The following is a 20002-nucleotide window of genomic DNA, read 5'->3' as shown; positions in this document are numbered from 1 at the left end:
CTTCATTTCTATAACAATTTCTAAAAACTTAATAAGTCTCAATCAATGTTATATCTTTGATTTATGTCTCTCTTTCTATATGCTAATAAATTTGTACATTTTACTTTAAATGTTGTACACTTCAATATTATTAGACAAAATTGCCCTTACTACATTGTTGTTATACAAAAATACTCTTATATCGTTATAACACCGTTAGTTTTTAACTCCATCATTATTATCATACACCTATATCTATCATATCATTTTCCTATTTCTTAATTATCATTTTAGTAAAATTATTATATAATTAATTTAATGGTTGATTATATTTTAATTAAATTTCTATACACGATAAATCATATATGTGTGTATAAAATACATATACTATATTTGTGTATATAATTAGAATTAAAAATTTTAATTATTTATATTTATTAATGTTTTAATATTGGGCATGAACTTTCGTGTACGGAGTAATAATTATTCTCTAACGATTAGATAGTAATAATTATTCTCTAACGATTAGATTTGATCGAGTCAATTTCGTGGGTTATATTAATAATTCGTCATTTTGCTGTTGTTGTCGTTGGGTCTATTAAGTCATTGGGCTTATAAACAAATCATCAACTTCTCTAAATCATAAGCACAATTATCTCTAAATAAAAAATACGGAGTATATGTTTTTTTAAAAATTGTTTACCCTACAAATTACTTTAGACTAAGGAGGGTCTTGTGTGATGGTAGATACGTGTTCTTTCTTATTTGATTCAATGACCAATTTTGCCCTCCTATTATTCCAAAAGTACAAAATTTTGAAACTTTCATTTTTTTTGAAACTTTCATAAAAAGCTAATGATAATAAATTTTGAAACATGTATGGATACATTTATTATGTGCCAACACACCAATGCTTTATTATTACAAAACATTTGATCTCATTCTTCACTTATTTGAGATTGGTTATGACATTTTTAAAAAAACTTTCAACAAAATTAAAGGATGACCCGCCCTCCTCTAGTGCATTCCTGCTCATTTCTTTAACTTCTTTAGCCTTTGTCCTTACAAAATTGGTAGTAGAGTTGTCCATAAGACTTGTGATTCCAATTTCAATCTCTTTTGCACTTACAATTTTAGGAACTATTGGAATATTGGTTTTCGGATCTCTTGAATCTGTTTTGTAATCCATTTTAATATCCACAGCCATTCCTATCTCTCTCACCAATTGGAATGCATTTCCTTGTTGATCTACCATCATTGGCCAAGTTGCGATCGGAACACCAAACCAAATACTTTCCAAAACTGAATTCCATCCGCAGTGCGACACGAAGCCCCCCACAGCAGGGTGAGCTAGAAATACACTTTGAGATGCCCATTCTATAACTTTTCCGATGCTTTTAGTTCTTTCCAAGAATCCTTCCGGCAGGACCTCGTCGTGATTGCTATACCCGGTGGGAACTAGTGAACCTGAACTGGATGGCTTCCTCAAGACCCATAAGAACCTTTGGCCGCTACGTTCAAGTGCATACGCTATCTCCTTCACCTGAGGCTCCTGGAAAACGCCAACTGCAGCGCTTCCGAAGCAAAGATAAACAACTGATGAAGCTGGTTGGTCATCCAACCATCTCAAGATTTGCTCCTCCGATTCTCGATACTTGGCAATACCGTTTAGGTTTAATATGGGCCCTACAGGATAGACGAGCGGGACGGTATTGTCTTTAGAGAGAGATTCAAGCGCATGAGACTCTAGGTCGAAGAAGGTGTTGACGATGACACCTTTGGCCTGCCGGATTCGTCTAGCATGGTCCAAGACTCCGTCCGTTGTGTCCAACACAAAGCTGGGTAGTAACTTGACCGGAAAGGGCTTGAAATATGTAGGGATATTGAGATCAGGGTCGGAATCCTTAAACTCCGAGGCAAGTATACCACGGTCATCTTTGAGGCTCTGGAAATGGAGATGAAGGCCGAGCATAGCAGCACCCAAAGCGTAGAACACGTAGGTGGGGACCCCAAACTCCTCAGCCACATCCATGAAGGAGGAACAGAGCATATCCACAACAAATCCCGCTAGCCGCCGCCGCCTCCCAGAACCCGAATTCTGGATTTCATTAACGCAGTAGTCTCTGACTTTAGCCTTCTGAGAATCGAAGAAGGCTTTGAAGATGGAAGCCTTGTCGCTATGCCCCTTCAAAGCATCCAGGTCCACAGGCAGTAGTATGAGCTTCAATCTAGGGTTAATATCCTTCTCATCGGCAATCAAAGAATCGATGTAAGCATTAATCCTGGCATCGGGAATGAGATGCACTTTCATGATCAAGACAGTGACGGAGAGCTGAGGTTGTCTTTGGAGGAGGAGCTTCGCCGTTCCCACTGCAGAAACAAAGTGACCCATTGCAGGGGCTGGAACGAAAACCAGCTCAATATTATTATTAGCATCTTCCATTGTAAAGGACTGCGGAGATGAGATGAGAGAATTCAAAATTAAACGTAAACTCATCTGCAATTTATACGTAAACCTATGCTGTATAGTATGAAACTCTTCTGCATTTATATGTCGCCGTACGTATGCTGTGAATTGTGTGTGTGTGATAAATAATAATTTCATCGTAAAATAAATGACGACGGGACCGCTATATTTCTTTTATTATTATTACACAATGCATGCGCGGATCATGTGTGTAATAATATATTAATTACCAAATAAAGTAGCAGTATATTTGTTTTAGCTTTTGGATCTGTTCAAACCCATCCAGAAACGTATTTCTTGCTTTCGACCTAAAACAATCGGTTATCGTACGGGACCACGGTCCCAAAACGACGCCGTTTCATTAAGTACAGAAACAGCTATCGTCAATTCTTAACGAATCAAAGCTTCGTAATTAAAACTACATTTCATCTCTAAAGATAATGCTTCAATTCATATTTGTTTTTATATTATCAAATGAAACTGTAGTTATATCAAAATGAAACTGTAGTTGCATGTTGAAAGGAAATTACAGTGTATATAAAATGAAATTGAATATAATTTCACATATTTGAGTGTATATTGTCCAATGAAAGTGGAGTTATATCAAAATGATATTGTAGTTGTGTTGAAAGGAAACTGCGGTGTATTATAAAAGAAACTGTAGTTAATTGTTTTGAAATAAAATTGAATAACAGCTTCACATATTTGACTGTATAATGTCTACTGAAACTGTAGTTATATAAAAAAGGAACTATAGTTGTGTTGAAAGCGAACTGCAGTGTATATAAAATGAAACTGAATATGTTATACACACAGAGTTAACGATGCGGAACGGAACCGTTTCAACCGTTTCTTTTCATTAATAAAAACGACGGTCGTTTTTATGCATGGACCACAATCCACTCTGGACCGCTCCACATTAAAAATTTGCGTAAAACAATCACCTTGTTTGACAATTTTCGGAGACGATTGTATTAGCAATTTTAGTTAGCGAATTGTAAATTAGTTAGTAGTAGTAGGAGGCTAGGAGGAGAAGGAGGTGAGTAAAATAGACCTTTAAACCAAATTATTTAATATTTAATATATAAATTATTATTGCAATATTTATAATAAATTTTTAGTCTTGTTATTGTTTTGGGTCGGATATTAATAAAATATTAACACCTAATATCATAACTGAATGTCTGAATTTATATTTGGATATACCATAATTTAAAATACAACCATTCAATTTAACATTTAGTACGACTGGCAGGGTTGAGAAAAAAAATGAATTATTGAATTGGGTTGCCTCCCAAGAGCGCATTTGTTTAATGTCGTTATGCCCGACGCAACCCTGTATGTGTCTTTTTCAATCACAAATACTCCGGGAGGACTAAATCAACATCTTCCAAATTAAAAATCGTCATTCCCTCATGAAAGGGCTTTAACCTGTGACCGTTAACCTTAAAAACTTTTCCTGTATCAATGCTTTTAATCTCTATTGCACCATAAGAAAAAACGTCAGAAACAACAAAAGGTCCAATCCAACGAGTACATAACTTACCAGGCATAAGCTTCAAACGAGAATTGTATAATAAAACTTTTTGTCCTACCTCAAAGCTTTTTCTCAAAATCATGTTGTCATGGAACATCTTGGTTTTTTCTTTGTATATTCTAGAATTTTCATAAGCATCTAACCTCAACTCTTCCAATTCCTGCAACTGCAATTTCCTCTCTTCACCAGCCTTCTTCATCTCCATATTACAACGTTGTACTGCCCAGTAGGATTTATGTGCAATCTCTACGGGCAAATGACAAGCTTTTCCAAAAACCAACCGATAAGGAGACATCCCAATCAGAGTTTTGTAAGCTGTCCGATAGGCCCATAGAGCATCATCTAGAGTTTTGTAAGCTGTCCGATAGGCCCATAGAGCATCATCTAACCGTAAGCTCCAATCTTTCTAGGCCCATAGAGCATCATCTAACCGTAAGCTCCAATCTTTCCTACCTGTGAGAGCATCATCTAACCGTAAGCTCCAATCTTTCCTACCTGTGTTCACATCATCTAACCGTAAGCTCCAATCTTTCCTACCTGTGTTCACAGTTTCTAACCGTAAGCTCCAATCTTTCCTACCTGTGTTCACAGTTTTTTCCAAAATAGACTTTACCTCCCTATTGGACACTTCAGCTTGCCCATTGGTTTGAGGATGATACACTGTAGCTGTTCTGTGATGCACACCATACTTCTTGAACAATGCTTCAATTGTTTTATTGCAAAAATGACTCCCTTGATCACTTATAACAGCACGCGGAACTCCAAATCTGTTAAAGATGTTAGATTTCATAAAACCTGCAACCACTGAAGAATCATCAGTTTTGGTGGGTTTTGCTTCCACCCATTTTGACACATAATCAACAGCTAACAGAATATAATGAAAGCCACAAGAAGATGGAAAAGGTCCCATGAAATCAATACCCCACACATCAAATATTTCCACAATTAGAATAAGAATCTGAGGCATTTCATTCCTATGAGACAATGAACCAGTCTTTTGACATTTTTCACAAGTCTTACAACACAAATATGCATCTTTAACTAAATTCTCCCAATACAAACCACTATCCAACACTTTTCTCGCAGTTCGCTTAGGACTAAAATGACCACCACATGCATAATTATGACAAAAAGTTAAAACAGACTGTTGTTCATTTTCAAGCACACATCGTCTTATTACTTGATCGGCACAAAATTTCCATAGATATGGCTCATCCCAAACATAATATTTAGCTTCACTTCTTATTTTTTCTTTCCTAGACTTACTAAGGTAATCAGGTAAAGCTCCAGTGACTAAGTAATTAACAAGATCAGCATACCAAGGAACCATACCTAACATCTGGAACAACTGTTCATCAGGAAAATTTTCAGAAATAGGAACTGTATCTTCATCTCTTACCAATCTACTTAGATGATCCGCCACTGGATTTTCAGCTCCCTTTCGATCCTTTATTGTCAAATCAAACTCCTGAAGTAATAAAATCCATCTTATTAGCCTAGGCTTAGATTCTTTTTCCCCCAAAGATAGTTCAATGCTGCATGGTCAGAAAAAACTATGACTTTAGAACCAAGCAAATAAGATCTAAATTTATCTAAAGTAATATAATGTTTATGTGCATTAAACTTTATTTTTATGAACATATAAAAAAATATTATGAACTTATTATAGTTAAGTGTTTATTGATATTAACATTTAAGTTTATGGGTATATAGAACAAATATTTTGAACATAGTACATAATGATGTTATTAAATATGAAATAGTAGTTGACACTTATAATAAAATAACATCATTTTGGATCAAAATGCATTATGCAAGGTGCAGTGAACTTTGATCCACGATATAATTGGCTATGGCAAATTATTATGTGGACCTTGATACACCTTGCAATGTGGATCAGGATCCAAAGATACACAATTTATATATTAAATATTCACATACAATTCACCTTTTAAAAATTTATAATTTATGATGACCTTGTATTATATTCACAAATCTCCCGAACTTATGTACACAATTTATATTCAAGTTCAAAATTTCAATACGAAAAATACACAATTTAATACCAAAGTTCACCTTGTAAGGTGGAACCTAATACGTGGTATAACAACCGTCAAATGCTTGCTCAAACTATTCCACTTATCAATTTGGATTAATGGGCTTCTTTTCTATGACCCTAAATATAAAACCTTGACCTATCATATGCTAATTGATCATGTTCAGTAGTGTATGACCCTAATTGAAGTGTCAAATGCTTGGTTTCTAGCAGCATATTCAAACAGCACATGCAACGTAACCATGCGCCAAGCGATGTTTCCTGTGTTTGGGGTAGAGCTGGCGTCACACTGCAATGCAAAATGATAATTTAAGGACGAAAAGTGAATATGATCAATACTCGAAGACGAATTCTATGATTACCATATAATTTAGGGACAAAAACTAAAATTTTTCTTACATATTATAATACATAGGAAAAATGTTCAAATTGACCATTGAACTAAACACAAAAATACAATCAAACCATTGAACTAAAAAAAAATGTGTAATTACATCTCTTAACTAACTAAATTTGTTCAATTATACCAATTAGGAGGTTGATCCTTTCTTCAATAGATTACCTCGCGCACGGTGGCACCTATGTGAATTATTAAATTAAACATATTTTTTTCTCAAAACAAAAAATTAAACATATTTTTTAATTATCTTTTTAAATTAACTTGGCACTTTTTATATGAGTCTGTTTTCACTAAATTTTCGTTATTTTTTGGCTAAATGAACTGGAATATGTCATGCTGTAAAAAGAAAAAAAATTGAGAATAAGTGTAGTATTAATTGATTAAATTAAATAAATTATTGCCTACAATGGCTGTCAAGTTATGGCACCAAAAAAAAAAAAAAAAAAAAAAGAAAAAAAAGCAAATAAGCAATGCCCAAAAAACAAGTGTACTACATTAGTCATTACATATGTCACAATGACTAATGTAGTACATAGCTGCCAATGTTTAACGAAAAAAAGTCACAATGACTAATGCAGTAGATAGCTGGCCATGTTTAACAAAAACTATCACAACTAGTTTAATTTAAATGTGTTTGTATATATATATATATATATATATATATATATATATATATATATATATATATATATATATATATATGAGAATATTCAAGCTAAGTGAGAAGAGACTCATGTAAAAAGTGTCAAGATAATTTAAAAAAGATAATAAAAAAATATGTTTAATTTAATAATCCATGTAGGCGTCACCTAATGAGGAAGAGATCAACTTGTTATTTGATATAATTGAACAGATTTGGCTAAACCAAACACTAACTATGATTTTGATTCTCATTCTTAGTGTATAAACGCATGAGCCAAACACGTCCTAAAATTATATGTGAAACCAAAATGTCAGAATTAAAGATATGGCCTAAAACACAACATTAAAGAAACAAATAAAAAGCAAGGTTACAGATACATCTTGCTAAAATCTGATTTTAGCACACAAAACACCCAAAAAAATGGAAATAGTTTTTAATAACAGTATTGATCTATTCTTCATTTGCACCAGCAGCAGGACCAACAAGTACTCCCTGCGCAGACCCTTCCTTCCGGCCACTCTCATCCTGCACTTCATTCTCTGATTTTCGGATCCTTATTTTGTACTTTGTCTCGAACTCAGAAATTTCTTTTTTCTTCTTCTCCAAGGCTTCGTTGAGCCGAGCAATCAATTCCTCAATCCCCTCCTTATTGCGCTGAACAGCGGGCAACACTTCTTTGATGCTTCTCTCAACAAGAACACCTCCAATCAACCTGTAGCACCGCCTTGACGGATCAAGTGGCTGTATAGCATTCATCACGAGACTGTGTTCACCAACTTCCATCTCCAGTTCGGTGATTTTAGAATAAATTTGGTTCATCTCAGATCTTAAATTACCATATATGCTCGCAACCGCTTGCTCATTAATTGGTTCCTTCACATTTTCAGCTTTTGCAGCCATGTATGTATTACTGAAACAGGCAACATAGAGTTATTCATGGATCTGATCTTCATATTCATGTTAGAATTCCAGACTACTGGCAAATGAAACAAATTTAATTTGTCACAGACAGGATCGGACTTCAAACCCACACACTTCACATCAAATTTCACAATATGAACTTTGAACTGGGTGGGTATATGCTGGAAGAAAGTCAATCCCAGGTTTTCATTTTGAATTCAAATGACAGAATGTGTGCTGCTTCTACATTATCTTATCCTATATGACAATGCAAAGGATAATGTGAGCTCAAACCAGAAACTCTGTTTAACACACCATTACTATTGCATTCTACATTATGTATTTGGTCAGGCTAATATTGTGTGGTCTTTGTTTGTTGAACTAAGTTACTCCTTTTGATTCTTTGACTATACTGATTAAGAATGGACATTTTGGTTTTCTGTTCGGTTAAAACCATTCCGTTTAACATTGTAGTTCAGTTCAATTGCTGGGATTTGGTTCTGTTTGGTTTGACATACATACTTGGATTCACTATCACATATTCACACCAAATAGCCATATTTTTACAAAACAAGAATAGTTTGCATTGGAAAGACACATTTTTGTTCAACATAAATGCACAAAGGAACATGTTTGTAAGTTGAAACACTAATCTACAAAAGTATGGAATCCACCAAATATAAATTATAATAAAATTTTCTCTCCTCTTGTCTGCATTACCAAATAACCTTCTATTGCTTTAGTACTTCAGTACACAGTAGGGACAGAACAGCAAAAATTATTGCAGCCAATGAAACTATGAAAGTTGCTGACACTATCATAGTTTCATCCATAGTATGTATATTCATGTCTAAACGTTGGAAAGAGATTTGGGGAAAATTGGACACATATTATGCTATTTCAATATGAACTATTTTTCTTATAATTGTAGTCGAATTATTTTACATGGTATAAAACAATTTTCAAATTCACATACTATCGGGCACCGCAGCCGGCCAGCTGCAGCTCTCCGCCACAGCGGCCGCAAGAGTCCGCAGATCTCCGCCACAGCCGCCGTCGCCCTAAGCCCCTAACCCGAAAGCAAAGGTTAAATAATAAAGAAAGACACTCACCAGTTTCCGGCGTCCAACCTCGCAGCGTCGTCGTGATGCGATATTCTGTCAAGAGGAGTTGAAGAATGAAGACGATGCGTGTGGGGTTCTAGGGCTCACCGGTTTAGCCTAATATTGTATAATTAAAATTTTGGAGAATTTTCAAATAAGTCCCTGAATTTTATACAAGAAGTTAATTAAACCTCATAACTTTAAGTAACATTCTACGTGGTCGTTGACGTTTTATTCATTCTTTTTTATTTTTAATAAACAGATAAAAATTAATATTTAATTTTAAAATTTTAAATTAAAAGATTAAAAAAACCCTTTGAATGCAGTCATGGTTGCTTTCTTCGTCTTCAGATCTTGAAGTGAAAAAAGATAAGATTATTATTATAAAAAAAAAAAAAAAGTTGAAAGTAGCCATGACTACATATATGGAGACGAGGAAGAGAGCCATCGTTGGTTAAGGAAGACGATGCCGCTGAATCGCTGATAATGTCTGTTTGGCAACGATAGGTACGGTGGAAGCACGACGATAGTGACATTCGGAAGCTCATCTACTTATAATATTATAAATACGGAGTACTTAATACATGACGGTAGTTGAGTAAACATACATCATGGTGTAGAGAGAACTTGTTGCTGAGTATATAGAGAAATGAGATGAAGTAGACAATGAATTTGTTTTTATAAAAAAAAAAAAAAAAAAACATTAACCAAAATCGGAATTGTCAACAAAAACAACGTGTATAAACAAACAATTCTATTTAATTTTTAAAATGTTATGTCCATAAACCACATCGTATAGGATCAGGGTCTACGATACATTGTGAACCCTAATTCATAGTATAACGATTGTATTTACTGATACTTCCACTTTATCCCCTCTACTTAAATATGGACATAAATGTCCCTTTACTTTCCCTAAACAATTTTCCACCATTATATCCTTCCCAAATCCATCATGCCTAAACACCATAGTGATATTACCAGTTATTTGGCTGGGCCAAATATAATACTTTTTCTGCATTTGAAACACCATTTCCTACTGTCTTTATTATTGTATACATCAACATAACATATATCACCAAATAAATACACACTCAAGTAGGTAGGTAGGTATACATGAAAAGACACAAAGCAACCTCAAAATGGTTAATACAGATGTTAACAAAAAAGAATTACATAACAAGAAAAAGAAAAAGAAATGCAATCACACAAATCTGTTAAATGGTTTCCTCCCAACTATAGCTGGCATAGAAACAGTTGAATCCACACTCACTCCATCTCCTGCTTGCTTCTCTGTTTCCCTTTGAGGAGTAGGATCTTTGCTGGACCCTCGGTTCCACTTGAAAGACGCGATATTCGGGGTCAAGGGAAACGAAAACCTCCGCTTTGAGTCATTTGTAGGTGTTCCTGCAGCACTACTTCTCTCCCTCGGGTTGCTACTCGCTCTTACTTTGGCCTTGGCAGAGGCAGTAGGCGCCATGTAACTTGGAACCGAGAATGGAGGGCAGCTAGTTAGGCTGTCGTCGTCCTTCAAGGGGAAGTCGAAAGGGGAACGAATAATGCCACTGCCTCTAGGTTGCATCAATTTGGCTAAACTCGAGCTGGGAGGCGTTGTTCTGCCAGGAGTGCTGAACTGTTTGCCCCTCACGGGAACTGCAGACTTGGTGGATGTTGGTGTACCTGCTTCGTGATTGTCGTATCCACTGTTTTGGGGTTTGAAGCTGGGAGCTGGAAGTCGAGGACTAGGTGGTTTGCGCTCGGATATCGGCCTAGGTGGTGTTAAGTGGACATTTTTCACAGCAGACTGGTTTTCTGAAGGATTGGCTGCTGCTGCTGCTGAAGGCAGCTGGCGTTCTAGCCAGTTCCACCACCACGGGTATCCACTGGATCGGATGTCTAATGCCGACTTAGGATTGCCTTTCCACAACTGGAAAAGCTTAAAGAATTTTATAAGCATATAAAACAGGCCAAGATAAATTTCTATATTAAATCTGTGAACCAAAACACCAAAAGCAACTATTGATATCTATGTATCATGCATGTTCTACAGGGTAGCCGGTAGTGAAAGCTAATATTAATTATATTAAAATATATGTGAACCAAGCTTATAAGATTTGAAGAACAATGTCTAGCATTAATCTATGAAATATTACTACAATTATTTTTTTACTATTTTACCCTCATACCCCGGGTCAATTAGTTCCATCAAACTTCTAGAAGGCAGGCAATCAATTCCCAGGATGATTTGAAAAGAGAAACTTTTGCACTTCTATATATAACCTTTCTCACTAGAAATCTACAGCCTACTGTACCTGATGAGAATATGCGTAAGCCATGGCTCGCTCCCTCTTGATAACTGCCTCCACTTTTCTTCTCCACCTTTCTTCAATTTCATCTTTGGTTAGTGTGCTATCATCCCAATTTTCGTGGTTACCTGCCTCAGTCTAAACCGAACAAAACCTTGTTAGCTAGTGCCAGGGAAAAGTCAATTTTGTAATGTAATGGCTAGTGGCTACTAATGTTAATCAAAACACCCGACAAAGAAAGATAAAAGATCTCTACCAAAGAGCCATCAATCAAATAAATGACATGGGTGACTTTGATGTGTGTCACTCGGTCCATATAAGTGAATATTACTAATTAGAATGGAGATTTAAAATACTATACTAGGTAACGTATATGGAAAGTTACCAGTTGGGTCCATTTGCTCAGGGTGCTCTCACCATCCTTGTCATTCTTTAAAGCTTGGGATTGGAGCGCCTGGTTTTCCAACATTTGGATCCTTCGAGACTGAATTTGCGTTTGAACCCTAACCAAAAGCTGCATTTGTTTCATGGCGTTCACGGTTTGCTTCTTTACATTATTGCCCCTCACCACTCCTTGAAGCCTCACTAAACCCCTCAAAGCTCTGAAACTCCTCCTTGCCTGTCAAATGCCAAATAGGCAGCATAACAGTTCATTTACATATTTCCCTTCCCATCCCATTTTTCAACTTCTTTAATGGGAAAATTTTTAATTGTATCAGCAATTACCAAAAGGAATTTTAAAAGTGTGCATATTTGTTCCTTTTACTTTAAGGGCATGGTGCACTCCAAAGTATTAGTTAAGTAGAAGATTACCATATAACCCCTAAAGGCTGCTTGGATCGTGGTAGCTGAGACATGAAGCACTTGTAAAGTTGGTTCTGGTCTATGGACGTAGTTCACTTCTTTGCGGTGCTGGTTTGACTTAGAAGAAGCGGCCCTCGGAGAAGCAGCTCGTGGAGACGTAACCCTTGGAGAAGCAGCTCGTGGACTGGTAACTCTTAGAGAAGCAGCCCGCGGTGAGGAAACTCTTAGAGAAGCGGCCCTTGGAGAGGTGACCCTAGGAGGAGAGTACCTTGGAGAAACAGGTCTACGAGAATAATCCCGGGGAGAAGTAGCTCTTGGTGAAATGATCCGTGGAGAGGCTGGCCTCCCAGATGAAAATCTGGGCTGTTCAGAGGAGAGAGGAATAAGTAGTCTCTGCTCATCCGCCTCCCCCAATATCTTCTCAATACTGCTCGGTTCTCTGAAGAGTGGAATAAATGATTTGCTCTCTCCATGTTTTAGCACTCTTCCCTTCTTTTCCTTAGAATTTTTCTTCTCTGATGCCTGAAAAATTTTAAAACACTAGGGTAATCGAAAGGTAGCAGCAGAGATCGAGATCATACATATAAATGCTCATCTGTATTGTTTAGACAGAATGGAAGCATTTTCAAGATTATCAGAGCAAGGGGTTTCCTCAAAATTTACAGATTTCTATGACGAGTAAACAATCCTGTCTATCAAGAAAACGCTTCCCTTTATGTGAGAAGGGTGAAGATCGAGCCAAACAACAACATCAGCTAGCAGCTTTAATGTTGTTTAAGGTAATAATCTTATTCCATTTAAAAGATTCATTTAGTTAATGCAAGAGAGAGATTGGTTCTAACAGGGTAATCCTCCTATACTTACATGAATTTGCTTATCCTTGGAAGTGTTGGGTGTGAAAACTCTTTTGATGGCAGAAAACCAACTGCCTTTCTTACCCATGTTCCTTGCATTAGTATTTCACCCTGGAACGATAATAAAAGTATATTTATCAACAATTCAATCATATTTTCTGCTGCTATATTAGATCTTAAAACATAACAAGTTCAATACAAAATCTGAACAGAAGAAGCTAAAACACATTAACACGAACAAGGATTATAAAATCATAAAATTACAGTATGAAGCAAAACAAATCCTATTTTTCCTAAATCATAAGCTGTTGGAATACTAAAGAAGACGAAATCCATTATGCCTGAACAAAGAAAACCGTTAACTTTTCCTGTTAACTATGAGATCAAAAAAATAGGAGCACGCTAAGGTTGAGTTCACTAACCTTGAACACCATGATTCCCAGGCCTTTTTATATTCTGCTCCCCACCCACCCACCCACCCAACCCCTTCTATATGGTTGGGGATTATAAATTTATAATAGTGAAAATGGTAGAAAACAGGATATAATTATAACTACCATAAATTAGGAAAATAGGTAACTGTTAAAACAAAATTCAACCTTCAAGAAACATTAGAGCATCATAATTTTCAGATCAACTCTGTTATTATATACACAGACACACACAAATAAAGCCTATAAATTTCTGCAAGAAAAACCTAGTAAAAGAAATGGGTATTACTAACTTTGCTGTACATGTTTGATCTTGATTCACCCACCCAAGAACAAATAACAGAGAAGACGGGGAGAGGGTGAAAGGAGCTCTGGAGCCTAGGAGTTGATAGAGAAATTAATAATAAGAAATAATTCATTTACTCTCTGAATAAATGCTGCAAGATATTTTTGTCTTTAGTTCCCTGTCAATATTAAGAGTTTAACAGAGAGAAACAGGAAATAGTTGGACTTACAGAAAGAGAGGAAAAAACAAACAGAAGTTACAGAGCCAAAAAATTTCACACAACAGCCACAGAGAGGGGAGGTTAAGATTAAGGAAACAAGAAGAATTGCTTCAACAAAAATATAATCTTGCCCATGAAAGGAAAAGCATGGAATTTCCCACCAAAGATCAGGAAAAAAAAAAAAGCTGACTTACATAATTAAGAACTCATAACATGCATGATCCCAAGAACATAATTTACAATTAAATCACTAATAAGCAAGATTTATATGCACCTCTCAAGTGTTTTTTTGCCCATCTTCCATAACCCTTTGAAGAAAGCTGCAATCAACCCAAAAGCACAATTCAACTCAGTTTTCTGTCTCCCTCTTTCTTTCTTTCTTTCTTTCTCTCTCTCTCTCTCTCTCAAGAATTCTTTTTTTTTTTTTTCCCTTTCTCTTTCTAACCGACCTGTGCTTTGCTAGCACTGGTATTCAATGTTAGCATGGCACCTTTAGAAATTCCTGGGTTCAAAATTGGCTAACTACCTTTTTCTTTCTTTTCTTCCTTGAATTTGATTCTTTGATGCTTGCAAGGCTATATTTTTCTTATTTGTTTTATGTCTGCTATTATTACCCCTCTTTTTCCCATTCTCCTAACTTTCACCTTTTTAGAGTTTTTATAATTTCTTCTTTATGGGTGTAAAATGATCATTGATGATGAAAGGTAGGGGGTGGGGGGCCTGCAGTGCAGGGTTGCCCACTTTATTACTCAATGCCACTTGGACTGCTTCAACCAACTTTACTTCAACAAGAAGACTATTCTATTCTTTTTTTTTTTTTTTTTCTCTTTTGATTTTATAGCTCTAACAACAATTCCCACCATTCATTACTCTAAACCACCTGTTAGTGTTAGTGTTAGGTTCACTATCCATTGGATCATTTGAGAACGACATTCATTTCCATCTCTTAGGTATTTGGTGGGATTGTACATAGATTATGCATTTATTATTTTATCCCTCAACTGATTTGGAAAGTTTCACACGCTTAATGCCTTATTTATGTAGTTTTGCTCCTAAAAGGGTGTTTAATGGTAGAGGTCTAATATTACCTGCTAGAATATTTTGGCCTAAAAAGGGGTGTTTAATAGTAGAAGTATAACACAACTCACTAGAAATCACATGCAGTGACATTAAGAAAATAAATATAAGTTTCGTTTTTATGTAAAAACTCGTTGAGTAGAGTAAACGTTTTACTAAAAGTCATTAATGGAATTTCATTGCTTGTGACAAGAGAAAGAAAAAGGTAAGAAGAAAGGTAGCCTTTGGTGGTTACATGTCTTAGAGAGAGGCCGGATGAGAGATATTTTGATGACAAGTAATTATAGAGAAATCTATTTTCATTATCATATTCTCTAGTATATAACTAAAGCCTGAAGGTATAAACTTCTATCATTATATCATAGACCATGGTACCCGTGAGGTAATGACATATGTTTTATTTTTAATATATTAGATGTTTTTTTTTGTATTGAAAGTTCATTATTTGGTATACTACTAAATATTGAATATTCAATACACAAAAAAAAAAAGAAAAAAACCTTTAGTATATTAAAAAAAAAACATTTATCCGTTGTATATAGTATAATTTGCCTATAAACTTTGAAAATTTGTCTTTCAAACTCCAAATAAGATTTAATTGAATTTAACTTTTTATATAAAATTTATTGTGTTTGTTAGGATCAAGCTAGACTGCCGCACTTGGTCCTTTACCGGCCTCCATCCAACAATCTCATCTCTTAGCACCCGTCTTAACTGCTCGATCAAAAGTTTGTCACTATGTCAAAAGCTATAGCTAGTAACGAAGACATAACTTTATTTTCTTATACCGCAATACATTTTAAAGAGTCAGAGTGTTGGACTTAGCCCTTTACTGGCCTCCGTTCAACAATTTCCCTAACCACATGATGTTCGACTTGATCCTTACCGGTCTCCGTCCAACAGAGTTTATGACGAGATAGAAAACCTCGTTCTAAATTCCAGCAGTAGTCAGGGAGGGTATGGTATCTTGGTACGTACAGTGGCAACCAACGAAGTGGTGTTGGATGGGCTCAAATTATTTAGTAATATTTCCATATTTTGGTTGAACGACATCCTCATTTTCTCTTTTTAGTTTTATGAGAAACGGTCAAAAATGGGTCAGCATGTTAGTTTGTTGTTAGAAGTAGTGGTCCCAATCCCAGGACATGTTGGTTGGGTGTTGATATGATGCCATTCATTGCCCGCACGGAGATTCCTGTATCTATGTTTCTCTCATCTGCCTTTTACTGCACATTCAAGTTATGAAGCATCTTCCTTCAATTCCATAGCGATGATATGTACGCAGGGCCTTTTAGGGCGGATAAATGTTATATGTTTGGAACGGCAAACATAGTAATACGTCGACTATAACAAAAAATATATTTTTAATATATTAAAAGTATATTATTATTTGAATAATGAAGGTACATTATACAAAATAATACGGAGTATATTTTTTTTGAATATAATGTACATTTTTAATATATTAAAAGTATATATTATTTATTTCAAAAGAAAAAGTATATATTGTTGAATATACATTCTTTGCAATATCTGTTCATAACTACTATACTAACTCCACTGAGGCTCAAACTCATCACCTCCCGTATAAAGGGAAGGGTTTGATGTCACTATACTACAAGGTCATTGGCTACGTTATTTGATAATATGATGTACAAAATAATGATTGGTTTGGAACACATCGTCACTCAAAATGTTTGGTAATCATTTCCATATGGAATTAAAATTGTTTCTAGACATGTATGTTTGCTTTTAGAAAACGTGTGTTATTATTGTGTCTTTCAAGGGTTTAATTAAAAAAAAAATAGTCACACTTCTTATTGCATATTCATACTTTAATATCTTTATATATATTCTTGTAGTATATATACCCACCATTATAGCAAATTATATGGTGGACCAGAGTCTACTGTATAGTGTTAAAAGTGGCACGGTAAAGTTCACGATAGTTACAAAAATGTCATCATATTATTTTTTTAATTTCATAATAATCATGTGATTTTTTTTATATGTAAGATTGAGATTGATTCTTAATTTTTCATAAGAGCTAAGCTTGTTCTCATATGATCATCCCCCCTCGCCTCCCTGTGTGTGTGTATTGGATTAAATGAGAACAAGTCCTTAGTTGAGAAATTGGACGGATCAGATCAAATTTAAAAAAAATATATGGTCGCATTTTAGTAATTATCACCAATTTTACTATACAAACTTAATACTAAAATCTATAATTCTCATACTTTTTCAGGTTTGTATATTTAGTATTAACAATGTCAAACATGATGAAAATTAAAGAATATGATTATTAATTATACACACAAATTTTAAAAAATCTTTTGAATAGTGAAAATTACTCAATCATTCCTTCTAGATTTTGAATAATCATAAGTGTAATAGTGCCAGAATCAAACAACATGGTATGTATTGCGACAATGCAACAGTATGCATTTTGAATACATTTATCACACACTTATATTCATTTGTAATAAAATTTAATGTTTTGTATAAAAAAGTAGAACAATTATACTTTTTTTTTTTATGGAATAGACAACACGGTTGTATCAATGATAAGAAATCAAAATTTGTTTTAAACGACCTGATATTATTTGATTTAATTCACAAAATTAGTAAATATTAATATTTATCACGAGTTAATTAGTTGACGTGAAGAATATTTGGTAAAAGAAACATTTAGGATTGTAGGTGTAGATATAGGATATATGATATAGTTGGAAGGCATTATAATTGATTTTGATTAGACAACCACCACCCTTGATTAAGCAATGTGAGCTATCCACGCATACCATTTTTTTAAGAGTGGCTTCTAAGCTAAATAATTACTCTAATCTAAAATGATACTATATTCCAACATATTCAAGTACTACAAATAACACCTAGGCTGTAATGTTAATTTTGTATCACTACGCAATGTATATAAAATTATTTAAATTCTTTTTAACCTTATCATAAAAACAAAAATAATTTCACATACTCTCACAACTCATACCAACATTTCCTTGACCAAGTCCATTGCATAAGGTCCGATCTTCCTAGTAGTAGTGTAGTTTACCTCTAATATATAATTTGACAAAAAGGTATAATTATATAATTAAGAAAAAAAATGATAAAATTTTTGTGCTACTTTTCATCTCTTAATTGTTTGTGAAGTATTTTTTGTCCTTAAGTTATGTTAGAGTTGGGTTAAAAAGCCACTTAACATACAATTATTAATGGCTGATAAAAGTCATTCTACTGGCAATTAAGTGACGATAGTATAATCGATGATAATAAGTATTATTTTCTGATAATATAAAAAGATAAAAATCGTCATTTTCTCTCTCCATTTGATTTAATAAATATAACATATTAATTGATCGAGTACCGAATGTGTATCTATTACTTTAATTATTTGAAAATTGACATTTTGTAGAAGTAAATGATGGACAAAAAGTACGTATATGCACCCAAACAACAAAGGCATAAGCTAAAGCTACGCAAGTAATAAGTACAAGGTAGGTGGCCGATCATAAGAATTAATATATATAAGAGTTATACTACATGTACTTCCAATTCTTACTCTATCACTTTTATTTTCTGATGTGACGATCACTGATGACAAGTTATTATTTTATGTGGGCCATAGTAAAATATCAACATCAAGATTTTAAGTAAGAGAGTATACATTCCAACCTCTTAAACTCACAGGCTCATGCTTAGGCTCAGGTTCAGGTTCAGCTAAAACCATTTTACTAAGAGGACTAGGACCAAGTTGTTTCCTGCTCCTAATGCCATATCTTCTCCTAATAACTTCCATCTCATTCCTCCTCCTAACTTGCCACATTGCCTCTTCTTCAATCACAAACCTCCTCATAAGAACATCATCCCTCAACGATTTCCCGCGAAAAACTCTCCTCCCCTCCAAGGCAATCGTGGCACCGAGGAGGAGTGTTTGGTGGGGGGTTGGTGGTGGGGGCTTGGGTCTTAGGTAGATGCTAGTCCTGCTGGTTGAGGTTGATGATGAAAGTACGTCGGCTTGGAGGACCGGCGCGTAAGTGTAGGAAGAAATTGGGACGCATAGGCAGACTCTAGTGAGGGAAGTTGTCACACTTAATATGCTGCATTTTCTTACCTTGTGCTTATTGTTGGAAATCTGATCAGCTGGTTTCCAGATTTTAGTAGTGTTTCTGGTTGTGGGGATTTCACTTGGCTTTGATGCAATGGTTTTGCACAAAAGGGCCATCTCCATTGCTCTTTGGTACCAAGCTTTCCTATATATATATGTAACAACTTAAATTAATTTTCATACCTTCAACTCTACCGCATCTCGTTACACTAGACGTGATGAAAATGTGAAAGTAATTAATTAATATCATACTGTCACATTAATAAAAACAAGGTTTGGTCGGAGAATAAACCAAATGTGAAATCAAATTGTATTCTAGGCTAGGAAATAAGGGCACCATTCAATCACGACTTTTGTAGACCTTTAAAAACTTTTAAAATGATAGATTTTAATAAACTTTTATTGACTTCATACAGTCGTTCAAAACTTTTGTAAACTTTGTAACATTATATAAAAGAAATTCATAAACTTTTATTAACTTTTTTATTTTAAAAAAGTTTACAAAAGTCATTTAAATTCTAAAATTGAATACATCTTTACAAACTTTCAATGATTTCGATTCTTATCATTTATAATTTTCTTATAAAACATGTTATAATATATCATAAAATTATTTTTATTATATAGTTTCACCCACATCAAAATTTTCAACGTTATTATTTTTATCCATAGTAACAAAATTGTTCAAATAAATATTTAAAAATATAATTAGTAATTTCCTAGATTAAAAAAATTAAAAATATAACATTAATAATATATAAATATATATATATATATATATATATATATATATATATATATATATATATATATATATAT

General features: G+C 34.4%; 4 protein-coding genes across 4 annotated transcripts in view; all 4 read right to left on the bottom strand.

Annotated features, from left to right (window-relative positions):
• Positions 1-882: 882 nt before the first annotated feature.
• LOC115997114 (anthocyanidin 3-O-glucosyltransferase 2-like) lies at positions 883-2460 on the bottom strand. The gene has a single exon (XM_031236610.1). The coding sequence runs from the start codon at positions 2420-2422 to the stop codon at positions 929-931; it is 1494 nt and encodes a 497-aa protein (XP_031092470.1). The 5' UTR covers positions 2423-2460; the 3' UTR covers positions 883-928.
• A 4839-nt stretch (positions 2461-7299) lies between these two features.
• On the bottom strand, positions 7300-9225 carry LOC116016941 (probable prefoldin subunit 2). The gene is made up of 2 exons (XM_031257412.1): positions 9095-9225; positions 7300-7992 (listed from the first exon to the last, which is right to left on the bottom strand). The coding sequence occupies exon 2, from the start codon at positions 7980-7982 to the stop codon at positions 7533-7535; it is 450 nt and encodes a 149-aa protein (XP_031113272.1). The 5' UTR covers positions 7983-7992; positions 9095-9225; the 3' UTR covers positions 7300-7532.
• An 847-nt stretch (positions 9226-10072) lies between these two features.
• LOC116026929 (protein IQ-DOMAIN 14-like) lies at positions 10073-14615 on the bottom strand. Its single transcript, XM_031268359.1, has 6 exons — positions 14261-14615; positions 13060-13160; positions 12205-12717; positions 11777-12010; positions 11398-11529; positions 10073-11012 (listed from the first exon to the last, which is right to left on the bottom strand). Exons 2-6 carry the CDS (start codon positions 13135-13137, stop codon positions 10290-10292), a joined length of 1680 nt encoding a protein of 559 aa, XP_031124219.1. The 5' UTR covers positions 13138-13160; positions 14261-14615; the 3' UTR covers positions 10073-10289.
• A 4006-nt stretch (positions 14616-18621) lies between these two features.
• LOC116010990 overlaps positions 18622-20002 on the bottom strand; it is a 3509-nt gene continuing 2128 nt past the window's right edge. Inside the window, exon 2 of the mRNA XM_031250505.1 lies at positions 18622-19328. Coding sequence (XP_031106365.1) covers positions 18725-19328 — 604 coding nt within the window. The 3' untranslated portion in view covers positions 18622-18724. The remainder of the gene's footprint in view (positions 19329-20002) is intronic.

The sequence above is a fragment of the Ipomoea triloba genome, chromosome 1 (assembly GCF_003576645.1).
Source record: "Ipomoea triloba cultivar NCNSP0323 chromosome 1, ASM357664v1".
In the NCBI taxonomy this organism is placed as follows: domain Eukaryota; kingdom Viridiplantae; phylum Streptophyta; class Magnoliopsida; order Solanales; family Convolvulaceae; genus Ipomoea; species Ipomoea triloba.
The sequence above is the reverse complement of the archived record's forward strand: the minus strand, read 5'-3'. Positions and strand labels throughout refer to the sequence as shown.

Coding starts and splice junctions, on each gene's coding strand:
- LOC115997114 (XM_031236610.1), bottom strand. CDS start 2,422: ATGGAAGATGCTAATAATAATATTGAGCTGGTTTTCGTTCCAGCCCCT.
- LOC116016941 (XM_031257412.1), bottom strand. CDS start 7,982: ATGGCTGCAAAAGCTGAAAATGTGAAGGAACCAATTAATGAGCAAGCG.
- LOC116026929 (XM_031268359.1), bottom strand. CDS start 13,137: ATGGGTAAGAAAGGCAGTTGGTTTTCTGCCATCAAAAGAGTTTTCACA. Junction 12,718..13,059: donor CCAAGGATAAGCAAATTCAT/GTAAGTATAGGA, acceptor AAAATTTTTCAG/GCATCAGAGAAGAAAAATTC. Junction 12,011..12,204: donor CAGCCTTTAGGGGTTATATG/GTAATCTTCTAC, acceptor GGCATTTGACAG/GCAAGGAGGAGTTTCAGAGC.